This window comes from Crotalus tigris, unplaced genomic scaffold (genome assembly GCF_016545835.1).
Source record: "Crotalus tigris isolate CLP2741 ecotype Arizona unplaced genomic scaffold, ASM1654583v1 scf7180000019478.12717781048:2074007, whole genome shotgun sequence".
Classification (NCBI taxonomy): domain Eukaryota; kingdom Metazoa; phylum Chordata; class Lepidosauria; order Squamata; family Viperidae; genus Crotalus; species Crotalus tigris.
Genome location: NW_024097560.1, coordinates 87703 through 102912, shown reverse-complemented (window position 1 = coordinate 102912; position 15210 = coordinate 87703). Strand labels below are relative to the sequence as shown.

At 47.6% G+C, this 15210-nt stretch overlaps 1 protein-coding gene across 3 annotated transcripts in view; it reads right to left on the bottom strand.

The window, feature by feature from the left end:
- Positions 1–15210, bottom strand: part of DNAH10 (dynein axonemal heavy chain 10) — a 46727-nt gene that overhangs the window by 2481 nt on the left and 29036 nt on the right. For 2 of the 3 annotated variants that reach the window (XM_039362502.1, XM_039362503.1), the window contains 27 exons: positions 14373–14540; positions 14104–14292; positions 13442–13613; positions 12647–12850; positions 12311–12391; positions 11759–11956; positions 11437–11598; positions 10868–11042; positions 10509–10690; positions 10252–10388; positions 9829–10046; positions 9256–9477; positions 8336–8483; positions 7870–8149; positions 7399–7628; positions 6462–6735; positions 5831–5935; positions 4970–5124; positions 4633–4787; positions 4353–4536; positions 3557–3757; positions 2968–3177; positions 2707–2802; positions 1988–2159; positions 1058–1189; positions 433–644; positions 162–329 (listed from right to left, as the gene is read on the bottom strand). In XM_039362502.1, the coding sequence (XP_039218436.1) occupies positions 162–329; positions 433–644; positions 1058–1189; positions 1988–2159; positions 2707–2802; positions 2968–3177; positions 3557–3757; positions 4353–4536; positions 4633–4787; positions 4970–5124; positions 5831–5935; positions 6462–6735; positions 7399–7628; positions 7870–8149; positions 8336–8483; positions 9256–9477; positions 9829–10046; positions 10252–10388; positions 10509–10690; positions 10868–11042; positions 11437–11598; positions 11759–11956; positions 12311–12391; positions 12647–12850; positions 13442–13613; positions 14104–14292; positions 14373–14540 (4830 nt within the window). Of the gene's footprint in view, positions 1–161; positions 330–432; positions 645–1057; positions 1190–1987; positions 2160–2706; positions 2803–2967; positions 3178–3556; positions 3758–4352; positions 4537–4632; positions 4788–4969; positions 5125–5830; positions 5936–6461; positions 6736–7398; positions 7629–7869; positions 8150–8335; positions 8484–9255; positions 9478–9828; positions 10047–10251; positions 10389–10508; positions 10691–10867; positions 11043–11436; positions 11599–11758; positions 11957–12310; positions 12392–12646; positions 12851–13441; positions 13614–14103; positions 14293–14372; positions 14541–15210 lie in introns of those variants that run through there. The other variant, XR_005559035.1, reaches the window with a different exon arrangement.

Here is a 15210-nt window from a genome sequence, read left to right as displayed (position 1 = left end):
ATAACAGAATAACAGAGTTGGAAGGGACCTTGGAGGTCATCCAGTCCAACATTATGTGCCAGAGTGACCTCAGCATGTTCTGGAAAGGGGGTCCTCTACCCCAAAACACAGACCTCTCCCCCACTTAACAAGGGTGCTGCAAAGGCGTTGTGCCTACTTACCCACGATGTGTATTGGAGAAACCTGTTCTTAAAATAAATCATCCAGTTGCCAAGGGTCTTCAGCGTATCGGGAGCCAACTTCCTCCAGATGTTTGGAATCTGACCATTGAAGAGAGCCCGGGCCACTTCGTCCAGTTCGTTGCTCATGCCAACCTCCCCTGCCAAGGCCTGGACAGAAGACACAAAGGATGGTTGGTCCACTTGCCACTCAAGATGGAAAAAAGTAAATAAAATAAAGGGGGAAGGGTGGGCAAGATGGTTCCCTGCTTACTCTCTGCAGCTCAGCCAAAGACTTGGTCATCCGGACAATGAGTTTGTTGAACCTTTCCAGTTCCTGCAGTAGCACCACCGTCGTTGGCGAGATGTCGATGCCCAAAGCCTTCCGGATATGATCGAGATCGAAGATCTTGGGCATCTTGTTCTCAATGTCCTTGGCAACCTGACCGATGTACTCATCCCGGCTGATCCCAGCGCCGGATTCCCCTGAAATCAGGACAAAGAGATCAGACAGAGGCATGTCAAGAACCTCTTTGGTTGGGTGATGGCCAATCCAACGTTGCAAAGTAGAAAAATATCTGCTGATTGGGGTGGGGTTAGGGGTTTTTTTTTTTGTTTGTTTGTTAATACAGATAGTCTTCAACTTACAATGATTCGTTTAGTGACCGTTCAAAAATTACAATGGCCTTGAAAAAAGTGACTTATGACCATTTTTCACATTACAACTGTTGCAGCATCCCCATGGTCACGTGATGAAAATCCAGACGTTTGGCAACCAACCCATATTTATGACGCTTGCAGTGACCTGGGATTATGTGATCCCGCTTTGCGACCTGGAGCTTCAACAGATCTGAGGCTCCCTCTTTCTATTTCGCCTACTTCTGTTGAACATGCCCTACCTGTTTGGGGCTGTAGCTCCAGGAGATGTGACCACATATCGCGGGCTGCTTGGGTATAGTACCCAATTTCAGCATTCGGATGTAGGCCAAACACTTCGGGCGTGTTGGCTAGTGGTAGGGACTCAATCTCTTCTGTGGAAGGAAGTCGCAGAAAAAGTGGGATTGAAGAGGTGGAAACTCCATTTGCTTCTGGGAAACGTATTTTCTCGCCAGCTAAATTTGTAACGTTTGCCCTGATGGGGCTTCAATATAGAATTATATTTTTTAAAACTGTACGTACTTCTTTTCATGTATGTAATCAAGATGCAGCAATGAAAGAAAACCAAATCAGGGTCTACTGTAAAATATGGACCCGCTATTGTTACCTGGAAGAGTGCTACGTTAAGGGTTGTTATAGTTGTACCCCAGATCTGTCAAACTTTAAAACCAGGGGTGTCCAATCTTGGCAACTTTAAGACTTGTGGACTTCAACTCCCAGAATTCCCCAGCCAGCATGGAGTTGAAATCCACAAGTCTTAAAGTTGCCAAGTTTAAATACCCCTGCCTTAAAAGATGAAAGACATGATGTGCAGTATTTAAGAGAAATAAAGTACCCCAAACATCACACACTCTCCCAACAAAATGAGGGAAGCAGGGCTGTGACTGTTCAGGTCCCACTGACATGAATGGGAATTGGGTTCTATGGGAGCCTTTGTCGATGGAGATTCTCAATCATCCGGGTCATGGTTGTCCCAAAGATGCTTTTCCAAAAAGCAACTGGACTTTTGGGTTTTTTTTTTTTCCTTTGAAAACATTTCACTTCTCATCCAAAAAGCTTCTTCAGTATCCAAGCAGGACAAAAGGCCAGAAACCTCCAACTAGAAGTTGAAATCCATCATGGAGGAAGCCATCAAGGATCTCAGGGACATGGAGAGACAGCTGGACCCTTACCCACATAATCGTCCTTCGATGTCCCTTCGGGGATTCGGTAGTCAACGTCGTCATTGTGGAAAAAATGGAAGGGCTGGAAAGTATCAAAGATAAAATCTCCCAGGTACTCATCCATGTAAATAGTAAGAATGCGCCGGTCGAAGCTGTCGATGGCTCGCCCGCCATACATCACCTGGAAATTGAGAGCATGTCAAGGCTTTATCACCATTTGAGAAGGACGCTTCCCTGTACTATTTTAATTTTTTTTTTAAAAAAATGATTTATTTGTCAGATTTAGAAACTGCCCATGTCTCTCATAGAGCGACTCTGGACAGTGTGCAGATATAATATCGAAACATAAAAACTGTATATAAAATGTAAAAAGAGGCAAAGATGGTTAAAATTCAATGTTAAAAGTTAATTGAAAAGTGGAGGGAGGGTCTTCACCACACTAACCAGCCCCTTAGCATTATCCTAGTAGTTCTAAACCAATTTACAGGAAATCCTTGACTTACAACAGCAACTGGGGCTGGTTTTTCTGTTACTAAGCAATGCAGTTGTAAAGCATTACACAGCCTTAGCCAAAGTTGATGCGGAAGCTTGCAGGATGTTGCAAGTTCCAGGCCCATAGGTGGGGGAGAGTAATTTGCCCCGCAACAGTCAGAAGATGTAATACTGGGTCCTCTGGTTGAATATTGACCAGTTTCATGGGATCATAACTCTACCCCTTGTCTGCTCACCTCTCCGATGAGGTACTTCAGGCTTCCCCAGGGAATTTTGTCGTCGTTTTGCTGGAAAGCTTTTGTCAAGTATGTGTTGAGGATCTCCATGCACACCTGGTGGAATTGTGGGGTGAGTGGTAGGGAAAAAAATCACATGGATTAACCATTGAAGCTTTCACTTAGTTTAACCTTCCTAACTTTTTTTTTGGGGGGGGGAGATCCTCCCAAATCAAAGAGGATCCTGACCACCCACTCCTGAGGAAGCAAAATGCCGATTACCTGGAAATCCGACTCGTTGAAATCATAGGGCACGTTCCAACCGATCTTCCCAAACTTCCTCCTCTCCTGGACCACAGCATGGAAAAATGCTAAGACGTAGACTAAAGACTTGAAGGCTGGATGAGGACACTGGTCGAGTGATTCGTGGGAGATTTTGAAGAAGGTCGCCCTCATGTTGAGCTTCAACCCGTTGGGTGGTTCTGTGACAACCTAAGATGGGGGAGAAAATGAACCCAATTCTGATGAGTGGAGTCACCCAATGTCACCCCTTTCTGATGCTCCTCTTCTTAAAGACGCTTTTTGAATTTTAATTGGTCTTTCTCCATGCCCACCGTGCCCGTTGTCTCCCGGACTCCTCATCCAAAATGAAGCCCAGTGACACTGATCAACACTGTCACTCAGGAAGTTTGGGATGTTCTTCTCTTGTCAGATCATCTGCCCCAATAAAGTGATTTGATTTGATTTTTTCTTCAGGGCAGGACAAATGGGGGTGGCCATCAAAGGTTGGCCCACCATGCTCTGATGCCTTCTACCGGAAGAGCAAATTACAGCTGAGGGCATGAAAGGATCCCTTCTGGATGTCATTTACCTTAAGAGATTTTTGAAGGATCCCAATGGGAAACCCTTTGGTAGGGTCAGTGGTCAACCACAGTCGGAAATCTGGGTGAGGCTTTGTAATCCTTTCGACGGCCTTCTCCAGGTCGATCAGCCACTTCACCAAGAGATGACAATTCTGCAACATGAGCCACTGCCCACGGGCCACCGCGTTCTCCAGCAGCTGCAGCGCCACCTGAGAAGAGAACAAGATGGGGGCATGAATTGTCTTCATGGTTTGACCCAGAAGAGATCTTCAACCAAAGGAGTGTGAATCCATGCAGACATCCACCTGAAAGAAGGGCAGTGGGAAGACATTGGATCCAATTTATGGATCTCTAAGGAACTCAACACCATAAAGCACATTTAGTTGACTACTATTATCTCCAACACTTAATGTGTTGATCCACTAGGGTGTTTAGAGCAAGTGGTTGAGTTCAGAATAAGAAATTCTCCAGCTATATCTAGAGTCTTCTGTCCAATGTTTTAAAACTTAAAGCTGAATTACAGGTGAAAATTTTATAACTGAGCAAGAAGAAACTACAAGAAGGATTTCTTGGGCTGATAGAAGGAAAGAAGTATAAAAACACTAAAATCAAATGAAGCAGTCCTTCTCATAATAAATAGACAGATGTTGGGAAGCCAGAAAAGGTCCCCCATGCCCCATCCCGCACGTTGTAATTCACCCACCTCTGGAGGACCCACAGGGTCTCCACTACTGATGGAGAAAACAGAACTTCACAAGCCAAGGAGAGTAAGACCACCTACCAGAACTTTCTAACCAAACCTACCTTCTCCTGACCCTGGCCCATCGCCAGGAATTTGAGCCGGTTCCCTCCAAAGCCCGTCCGATCGGCCAGTTTCATGAGGTCACTGGCGGGGTCAGAGCCAGGGCTCAGGATGAAGACAATGGGTGAATTAGGGGTGCTCTGCTCATAGATGGCTTCGAAGCTGATCACCGGAGGCTGGACATACCTGAGGAGGGGACGGGGAATAAGAGAGAGGAGGACATCTAGTGGACCTGGAACTCAAGATGTCCTTCTGAAGGCCTAGGAGAAGAGGCACACTTACTTCACACCCATTGTGAGAGTGACGTAGTCGGTCACCGCGCGATAGACCCGATCCACTCGAAAGCATCGTAAGAGGAGCAACTTTTGGAAGCTGGTGAGGGTATCGTTGTAGTGCAGGGGAAACGGAGTTTGTTCCAGAGCGTCGATATCGTACCACTGAGAAGAAAGGGAGGCCAACGTGTAAACCAAGTCATCGGAGGGTCTCAATCTTGTATACCCCCCTACTTTCCAAAGGCAGCTACATTTGTCTCTTTGATTCAACACAACCTTTTTAGGAAACCCACATCCCCTGGGTTCAGATGAAAAACATCCAAAGACACAAAGAGAAAAGTGCTCACGGCTTTCCAATCACTTAGTTTCTCTCCTAGGTCGTCTGCAAGACAGCCAAATTTTTCCGGAAAGAGTTCGGCAACACGGATGATGTCTTCCCAGCCTTGATCGGCAAGCCAGAGACAGGGCTTCTTCCGAGCGCTCTTCTCCAAGGACAGGTTGCCTAGAAACGAGTGAAGGCATCTGGACCAGACCGTTCATATACAGAATTAATTTGCTGTAGGCTTTTAAGAAGAGATTGGACAGCCATTTGTCTGAAATGGTGTAGGTCCCACTTGGGTGGTCCCCAACCTTTGCGGCATGGCCCTACTGGGAGGGGGAGAGAGGGGAACTAGACTGCACAAGTGGCGGGCCGGTGTGTGCGCACTCACAGCTCCACTCACACAAGAGAGAAGCCTTTGGGGTCTTTGCACACACCAACCCACCACTCAGCCCGGTAGACCACAGCCCGGTAGGGGTCACAGCACACAAGTTGGGGACCCCGGTATAAGATTTCCTGCTTGAGCAGGGGTTGGACTAGAGGACCCCAAGGTCCTTTCCAATGCTGTTATTCTGTTGATGACTAGTTTTTTTTTTTTTAAAAAAAAAAACAGGATCTGCTTTAAGGATTTTTGTTTTTTATGCAGCACTTCTGAGTTGGATTTTCCCCCCCTGTTGGGATTCTGTTCCTTCATTTCTTTTTGGGTCTACAGGATTCAACAATGAGAGCATAAATGAGCTGAGAGCATAAATAAAGCCGGCAATCCGGCTTTGAAGGCTCCTATAAAATCTGAAAGCCCAAACAAACCAGTGCATAAACAGAGACACCAGCGCCAGGCTCGGCTCCTGGAAGTAGGTCTCCTTTGGAAGATGGGAAAGTACCCGGATACCTTTCAAAAAGAAGTCCAGTTCTTCCTGAGGAACCCTGTGATCAGCCTGCTCAATCTTGATGGTCATGTTGAAGGAGAACAGAAGCTTGTGCTTCTCAAACAGGCCTGGGAAAGAAAGCATCGCGGCCTCCGTTAGTGGAGACAACTCTTTCCAAGGCTACATGGGAGAAAACGTGACCAAAGGGGCAAATTCCCCCTTGTTCCAAAACTAGAAGCATCCTTTGAGGAGACAACTGCACAATTGTTCTCTCACTATGGTTCTCACTTAAGAGCATCCGGTTAGACCAAGAATGACCACCTGAAGTCTCAAGGCTTCAAAGAGTATCTTCTTCCCTCCAGAAAGCTTTCAGGGAGCCACCAGGTCTAACCTTGGCTCTTTTATGACTGGTGGATTTCAACTCCCAGAATTCCTGAGCCAGCCATGCTGAGGGGAAAGGGAGAGGTTTCCAAGCTGAACCATGCTGGCTCAGGAATTCTGGGAGTTGAAGTCCACGAGTCATCAAAGAGCCAAGGTTGCCTAACCCTGGTCTAACGTGAAACACAACAGCAACAGCATCTCCCCTATGTGGCCCGTGGTCTCTCTCAAAACCTTGCACGTGGCCTCATCCACCAAGGGAAGGCCCCGGCTAACCTGTGCAGCCATAGTTGTAAATATTAAACGTCAAGGTGTCCATGATGTTGCGCAACCTCTTGGCCAGGATGGTGTCGGGCATAGATTTCCGGAGCGAGAGACCAAAGACGTCCAAGAAGGCAGACAGAGAGTACTGGTACATGGTATTGACCAGGGCCATTTCGGACAGCACAAAAAACAAAATGGCGCCTCTTTTGGCCGCAGGGCGGTAGCCATCTCGCAGTTTGTCGATGTCGATGGCTGTTTTCTCAGCCAGCTTGAGCTTCTCAGAGACCTAGGTTGCGCAAGGAAATGACTCCCATTTAAAGGCAGGAGCTGCAGCATTGGATACTTAACGTACAAAGAAAGATGGACACTTCAACCCTCCAAAAATAAACTGTCTTTTTAACTTTCAGTTTAAATCTTTATTCTACGGTTTACGTTCAATCCCAATAATTCCTATTCAAAGATCACAGGTTTTTTCCATAACCTGGAAGCAGCGGGAGAAAACATCCCCAAGAAAGAAAAAACATTTTAAACATTGAAAACACGCAGGAGTCGATTAAAGCAGCGAGTGAACGATTACAGAAATTCAGGGCCTGTCTTCAAAAATCCTCCCCAACCTTCTGACATTAGTTAGCAAAGAAAAGAGACCGGCCTCTTGAATGAGAAGAGAACGTTTAGGAATCGGCCAGATTATCACACCAGCTGGCCAAGAAAACTCTCTCCTGATCTGACCGTATCGAGACCCGTAGGTTCCCCTTTGCGAGAGAGGCAGAAGGAGAACCCACTGGTTTGGGAAGAGGAGATGCACCCTGAGGGCCAGATGGCCACCATCTCTTTCAAGGAAGTCCACCATGTACTGCTCACAAAGATCAGCCTGTAAGATCGGTCTGGAAGGGGTAGGGAGGAAGCTCTTTGGGGTAACCTGTTCCTAAAGCCAGGGCGATGGTTTTACCTCGTTAGCTTTGGCCTTTGTCTCTTCCAGGGTGTGGACCAGGTCCACGTTGTCCAACATGTTGCCCGTGGAAGTAGCCAGTTCACGGAGAAGGGAGTCTTCCAGGTCTTTCAGCAAATTTTTGTTTTCGCTGGTTTCTTGGATGAGATGTTCCCGCTGCTCTTCAAGTTCGCGTCTTTCGAACCCCACAATCACGCTCAGCAGCTGGTCTTCCAAACCTTTCAAGGTCACTGGGGGAAAGAGGTGTTAAGGAACGAAGGAAACAGATCATTACTCTACATTTCCACCCATTCATGCAGTTTGAAATTTGGTGATTTCCATTACTGTAATAGTAAGGGGTCAAATTGGTGTTGCATCCATTCATTGCGGTTGTGGTTGACTGACTCCTTCAGAAAAGGAGGAGGAGGAGGAGGAGGAGGAGGAGGAGAGGAGAAAGAGGAGGAGGTCAATCTGCTAGGGAGACTGGCTCACCCGTGTAGTTGATGACCATGGCTTTGCTAAACACCGATGGTGAATATTTAGGATTAGCCAGCTTGGTGTTCAAGTAGAGCTTGAAATTGGGATCGTAGTCAACCTCCTTGTCCCCGAGAATAATAAAGGTCCGTCCCTGGGCACTTTTGATGTTTTTGTCCAAGACGTTATCAATGACCGGGTCAATATATTCATCCACATCATGGAACAAGAAAGGGTTCCCGTACTTTATGGCCATTTCCAGTTGCTTGAGGAAATCTGGATCGTTGAACGAAGCCATCTGAGAGAGGAGGCAACACCCCAAAGTCAGCCTACCCAATCTGCTGGGGGCCATCCCTTTCGCTCCCTAGCCCACCTTGACCTCATCTCCTGAAGTCTCCTCATTAATACATCGGGCAAAACTGAATGAAATCTTCAACTTCTCTGCCCCTTCCACTCTGGCCAGTTCTTGACCGGAGATTCTCACCCTGAGGTTGTTTTTCTCTTCTTTCCTCCTGATCCAATTTAAGGCTTGCTGCTGGGGGTCAATGCACAAAGGGAACCGGCTGGCTCGCGTGGTCAGGATCCCGTTATGGACAGAGAGTTCGTCTGGGGGCAGACCTTGAGAGCCCCACCTGGAAGGAAAACAAGGGTGGGGGCAAAGAGGGATGTCAGTAAGGCAAAAGAGCCCTTTTTTCTTCCATGGACTTCTGATGCAAAAGCCGGTTTGGTCTAGTGGTTAAGGCCTAGGGCTGGAAACCGGGAGATGGTGAGTTCTAGTCCCACCTCAGCCATGAAAGCCGGCTGGGTGACCTTGAGTCAGTGATCAGGAGACAGTAAGTTCTAGTCCTACCTTAGGCATGAAAGCCAGCTGGGTGACTTTGGGCCAATCACCAGGAGACGGCGAGTTCTAGTTCCGCCTTAGGCATGAAAGCCAGCTGGGTGACTTTGGGCCAATCACCAGGAGACAGGGAGTTCTAGTCCTACCTTAACTATGAAAGCTGGCTGAGTGACATTGGGACAGTGCCTCTCTCTCAGCCCAATCCACTTCACAGGGTTGTGTTGTGGAAAAAACAGGAAGAGGACAGCCTGTTGGGTATTTGCCACCTTGAGTTAACGTTAAAAAATAAGGAAGGCAGGATACAAACAAACAAGTAAATAAATAAAATAAACCATTTTCTGAAAAGCTTCAGAAGTTTTGCAGAAGTTGGAAACGACTGCTGGGTGGCATCTACTTAGCACAAGGGTCAACAAGGGCATGGAAGCCGGTTAAAGCTGGGTTGATGAGTGCACCACGAAAAGGGAGTAGAATCAGCTGCACAAACAGCCCATGAGGTTCTCTCTCTGCAGCCAGAGCATACCAAATTACAGGGATTAAAAATAATAATAATAACGACCAGGACATACCGACTTATCTCGACGTCATCGGTCAGCAGGTTTTCCAAACGGAAGGGCTGGCTGAGTGGGATCTCCCTGGATAGGATATCCAACTGCCACACCTCCTTAATCATCTCATCCCTGAACTCCCAGGTGAAGGCTCCTTCGTAGCTCAGGAAGGCGGCACACAACAGGCAATCTCCTAGCAGCTTCACCTGCTTCTTCTTGAGTTCCTCCAAGTCGTTTAGCCACCTGGTGGAAACCAAAGGAAGCCCTCACTCCTCCGGCCAATCGGTGGTGGGCGTTTGGTCAGGAAATGAATCTCAGAGGGAGTTGACCTGAAGGTTGGGAGGTTCTTCACAATCACCCAGGGAAGGAGGGTGGAGGTAGCAGCAGAAAGGTGACTACTCAGGAGTGGCCAAAAGAACCTACTGCTTGTAGAACATGGGCCTGGCCAGGATGAGGCTGTCCTCCTACATTGACTTGAAGGTTCCAGTCCTGCCTGGATGCACCTGGAGCTAAAACTTTTATCTCCCTTTCTGCAACTCCTAGATCCCTCCATTTCCTCCATCACACATGCCTAGAAAATGGGGCATCTCTTGCCTGATATTTTCCGATCCTAAGCCGGAGATCAGTTTGTCCGCGGCAATCAGCCGGCGCTCCATAAGCTCCGCCTCCTCCTGGAGCTGCTGCTTCTCCCTGATGGCTGCCTCGTACTTGTCTCCCAGGGCTTTCAGCTCGTTCTGGATGGCTGCCAGCTCCGCCTGGATCTTCTCCAGTTCCCGTTTGCTTAAGAAGAAGTTCCGTTCCAGTCTGGCCACCTGGGGAGAAAGGGAAAAGGAGAAAGCTCAGCAGAGGTCCAGGCTGGAGGACGTCAGGTCATGAACCGCTTCTGGAAACTGGCCGAAGGTGGTGCACACCTTGGTTGCCTCACAACCCAGCTGAAGCCTCCAGAAAGTAACAGTTTTCAGAGAAGAACCGGCTGGATCCTCCTTCTCTCCACCATTTTTTTTTTTTCTATCATACCTTTTCTCGCTTAGGTTTGACGTCTTTGGCCACGTCACAGTAACTCATGACAGCATCCACAAACTTCAGCATCCCCAAGCCGGCCCGGCTGACCACCTCCATTTCCTCAAAGGTTGTATTTAAATTCTTCAGCAACCCTTCCAGGAGAGAAGTATCTCTATTAGTGTCCTGGCCACATACGGTCACATGTAAGAAAGTTGCAATCGTGTCCTTGGACTGAAAAAGGACACACTGGGGTGTAACCTGAGGCCATTTACCTCGGACTGATTTCACTTGGGTCTGCGTGATCGAATCGAAGTCAATCTCCATGAGGGAACGCAAGAAGTTGGCCTCGGACATCATCCCTTTGGCCGTCTTCCAGTTGAGCTCCTTGTAGCCCCGCATGATGAGAATACATTCACAGACCGTCTGGACCTGCTTGGGAGGCTTTGCGAAGGATCTAAGGAGGGGAGATAGAAATGGAGAGTCCAAGAAAACCTCTGTATTGCGTTCCCTTGGCATTCAGAGCTGGAGAACTATACCCTAGAGCAGGGGTAGGCAACCTTGGCTCTTTTATGACTCGTGGACTTCAACTCCCAGAAGCCACCACCTTGACATTTCTCCGTGCTTGACCTACCTGATCTCCGTCACGTCGGATTTATCCAGCTTCTGCAGCTCCAGTTTGGCAGCCTCTAAGATAGGCATGGCTTCTGCCAGGGCAGTCTCGGCTTCCCGCTTCTCCACCGCTATCACTTTGTTCTGCTCTTCGATCTCCATGGCTTTTTCGACCGCCAGCTTTTTCTTCTCCTCGGCTAAGGAGAGAAACCAATGAAAAAAATGAGCTCCTGGCAAAGAGGCTGCTTTAATTCCTTTGGGGGTAGCTTGGATGCTGGTTAATAAAAATTGTTTCTAGGAACAGGAGCGATGGTAGCAAGGGACGGGATCACTGGTGGAGGGATCCATCCTTGGCCTGGACCTTTGAAATTGGAGGGGTGTGCAAGTTCAAGAAAGCAGAGATGCAATTTTGATGCAATTCTCTTTTTCTATGTTCAACCCTGAGCTACAAATATTCTTTTCTATTGATAACACAATGCTACTGGGAATCCCCCACCCACCCACCCACCCACTTTTAATTACATTCGTTTCTCAAAGAAAAGAACAGTTTAGTAAAATTCACAGCTGGACAAGACAAGGTGGAAAACTTGCCGATGGCCGTATTTGTGGCGATCTCTTGCAGGAGAGCCTCGCAGGCAGCCGATTTCTCCGCCAGCACAATCTTCTGCTCGGCCAGCTTGCGGTTGAGCTCATCCAGTTGAATTGTGGCTTCTTTCAGTTTATCCAGGCCACCGTCCAGACGCTTGCACTGAGCTGTGAAGAACAGAGAAGCCTTGGGGGACAGTGTTCTTCGCCCTTGCAAGCCCTCCCTTTAAACAGCACAGAGAATCGCAGCTGGGTCTGCTGCTAATACATCACCCCAGCCTGGCCCGAGCTTTCCCAGCTTCTCTCGATAAGGAAGCCCTCTCCTCACCCAAAATGAAATTATTCTTGTCCTCCAGTAGCTTGGTGTAGGTGTTGATGAAATCCAGGTAATTTTTGGGCGTGACGTAATTGCTCCTCCTGAGCTTCTGCAGGAACTTTTTGCTGTAGATGCCAACCGAACCGTGGACCATGACGATGTGGGCGATGAGCTCCTCGGTGTGGTCCGAGGGGATGAGCGGATTGTTCCCTAGGCGAAGAAACGTGAGGGTTGTATCAGTGGAGAAGAATCAGATCCCTCCAAATGGCTGCCGGGGATCAATACAGGCGGTCCTCGACGTACGACCACAGTTGAGCCCAACTTTGCTGTTACTAAGGGCCACATTTCCCTTAGTGAATAGCTGGCTGGGGAATTCTGGGAATTCTGGGAGTTGAAGTCTACCTGTCTTAAAGATGGCAAGGTTGAGAAACACTGTTCTTGGAAGGAGAAGCATGTGAAGAAATCTTGCAGGGCAGAATACCTGTCTCTGCCTTAAAGCACACCCATTGGATGTGTGTAACTGGTGTGTGTGTGTGTAATAAATAATACAAAGCTCTTTCTCACCCAAAAAGAACTTGGCAACGGCGTACAGAGCTTGAGGCGGCCAGGGCAGGAACCAATCAATGCCAGTGTTGTTGACAAGGCCTTCAAAGGAAAGGATGACAAGTTAAAGGAAGATACCAAAGACCTGATCAAACTAGAGCCTTCTCTGAAAGGGTCCTCGGGGGTCTCCGAGCCTGGTTGTTTCCTTGCAGACATTTCATGACCCAGCTAGGTAACAACATCAGTGCTGATAAGGCGGCCTCCTTAGCAGCACTGATAATGTTACCTAGCTGGGCCGTGAAATGTCTGCTAGGTCATGTTAATATTGTTGGGAAGAGCTGCCCTTTTTGGGGGTACCTGGAAAATTCCGGCAGCGCGTTCTCAAGGTCTCCCCCACAGGGGACATCCCAAGGACAATGTGGAGGTTGTTGGCACTCTTGTTAACAAAGTACTGCCAGACGCTCTCCTTGGCTGGGGCGATGCCCGTTTTCATGGCTTCCTGAGTAATTTGACTTAAGATGTTGTCCCGTTCGTCATCCGCAAACAAGGCCGGAACGATGCCTGTGGAGCACCAGAGGAGCAAGAAGGAAAGGTGAAAAGGCCAGTGAAAATGGGCCTGTGGCCACACCCAGAGTGAAGGTGGACCTTGGAGAAGAGGAAAGGTGGTGGCTGGGTGGTCTCCTACTGCTAATTCAAGGGAGTGATCCACTGTTTTCTGGAGGTCCCAAAGGTTCTGAAGAAGCTCCTTGGATGAGAAGCGGAGCACTTTCAAAGAAAAAAACCCAAAACCAATCAAGTCTAATTGCCTTTTGGAATAGCACCTTTGGGACAACCATGACCTGGATGATGGAGAACCTCTACAAACGTTTGTATTCTGAAGGGATGAATGGGTGAGGAACTCATCCTAGACTGATTGCCAAACGTCTTCCCACTTTTTTGAAATAACTTTCTCTCCGCCCAGAGGTTGAGAGCAGAAGACAGGAGAGAGATAGCATTGCACTTGGGGAACATTTACAGGAAGAAATCAGTACTTTTATAAATGAACAGCCACGGACATCGTCTCTACCAAAAGTCTAGGAAGACCAGCTGAAACGCAAAGCATCTAAGAGGATTAGTAAATGAAAACACAGCATGCTTTCCCACATCCTGTACCTGAGGTTAACATATTGTTGATGAGCTCCAAAAATCCTTCTTCTGCCACGTGGACATCCGTAAATAGGAAGACAATGACTTTATTCTCAATCCCGAGCCTTGTGTAGAGAACCTTGAGGTCTTCCCGTAAATTATTTTCACCGTACCCTCTGCTGAGAACTATTTCAAAGACCTAAAAAAGGTGAAGGATCTCCGTCAGCCTATCTTTTTTCACTTAGGGTTACATTTTACTAAGACCTCTCATTTGGATGTAAAGGTTTTCTTCTGTGTTATTATGTCTTTTAATTTATGTATTTCTTTATTGAATTTATGTCTCTCCAACTAGCTTTAAATCAGCTATTCCAAGCCTAAGAAGGATTGGCCATTTTCAAATCTGACAAGTCAACAAAGTAGATGAAGGTGTCGGCATGAAATTGGGGAGTGGAGTCAAAAGTCCACTTGACTGTCAAAATCCCACATTTTTTTTTAAGGGGGTCCTGTTTATCATCTTGAGTTTTCAGGGCCTGCCTGAAAGCAGATTAAAGAAGGCAGCCCAAGTCTCCAAGAATTTGAACTATCTGATGAACAGGATCAAATGGGATTCCAAACCTTGTGTTAAAAGTTGCCAAGGTTGAAAATTACTGGACTACAACAAAGTTTTTCGATGGAGCTGTATGGCTCACCTCACATCCTGCAGTGTAGGCTGCCAATCTCGCCAAGGACTGCTTTCCGGAGCCCCCGACTCCTACCAGCAGCGCATGGCCACGGTCCATCCGAATGATACGATGAACGCGGGTCAAGTGCTCTAGAGCATCATCGAACAGCACAAGGTTCATCTTTGTGTTAACTTCATTGTATTCTTCCAAAATCTCCTGCAAGCAAAAAGCCAAACAAAAACGAAGGCTTGGGGATGAAGTTGCAGGTTAAAAACCTGAGGTGCGGGATGACATACCTGGAAGAGAGCTTTGGCTGCGTCATAGTCTTGGATATCTTCGTAAACGCGAGGCTCCCCCTCATTCAAGGCCGTTCGGAAATCTCCAAACAGGATAGGGTCCCTGAGTGCATTTTCGGCAGCATCTTTGAAATTCGTTTCCAGCAGGCCTTGTATGAGGCCTTGGACCTTGGAGAGTTCCAGAGAAACCAGCAATCAACTCCAAAATTATTAACATACATCACTGGAAATCACCAGCCCCAGAGTTATCAATACATCCCAGAATTAGCAACCCCACAGAAGAGAATATTTGTAGCTCAGGGTTGAATGGTGGGATCCTTTGTGCTTTCTGAGCGTGTCGTCTTGCAGACGTTTCATTGCCCAGCTAGGTAACATCATCAGTGCTACAAGGGAGTGGGATCTGCATGCACATAAGCAGAGAGCAAATCCCACTCCCTTCTAGCACTGATGATGCTACCTAGTTGGATCATGAAATGTCTGCAAGAAAATAGCTCAGACAGCAGCAAGCACTCCAAATATTAACAACCCCAGAATTAACAAGTCACAGCCCACAATTTCTAACACACATCTGTGTAAAATCCTTAGTTAGGGCTGAGAGCCAGAAGCAGAGTGTTGCCCTGGCATAAAGGATCACATCTGCACTTGATGACTGAAGCTTGCTGAAACTCCAAAGAAAATTTTACAGGCTCTCTGGGATTTCTTGCGCCTGGATCTTCATCGGGATTCGGGAGATCTGCAATTCCCAAGCAGCTAGGGTAGGAAAGAGGGAGACAGGCTGAGGAATGGGGCCTGATGGGAAAAGGCAGCCCTGGGGAGGCTTGATCCAAAAGTTGAGTCC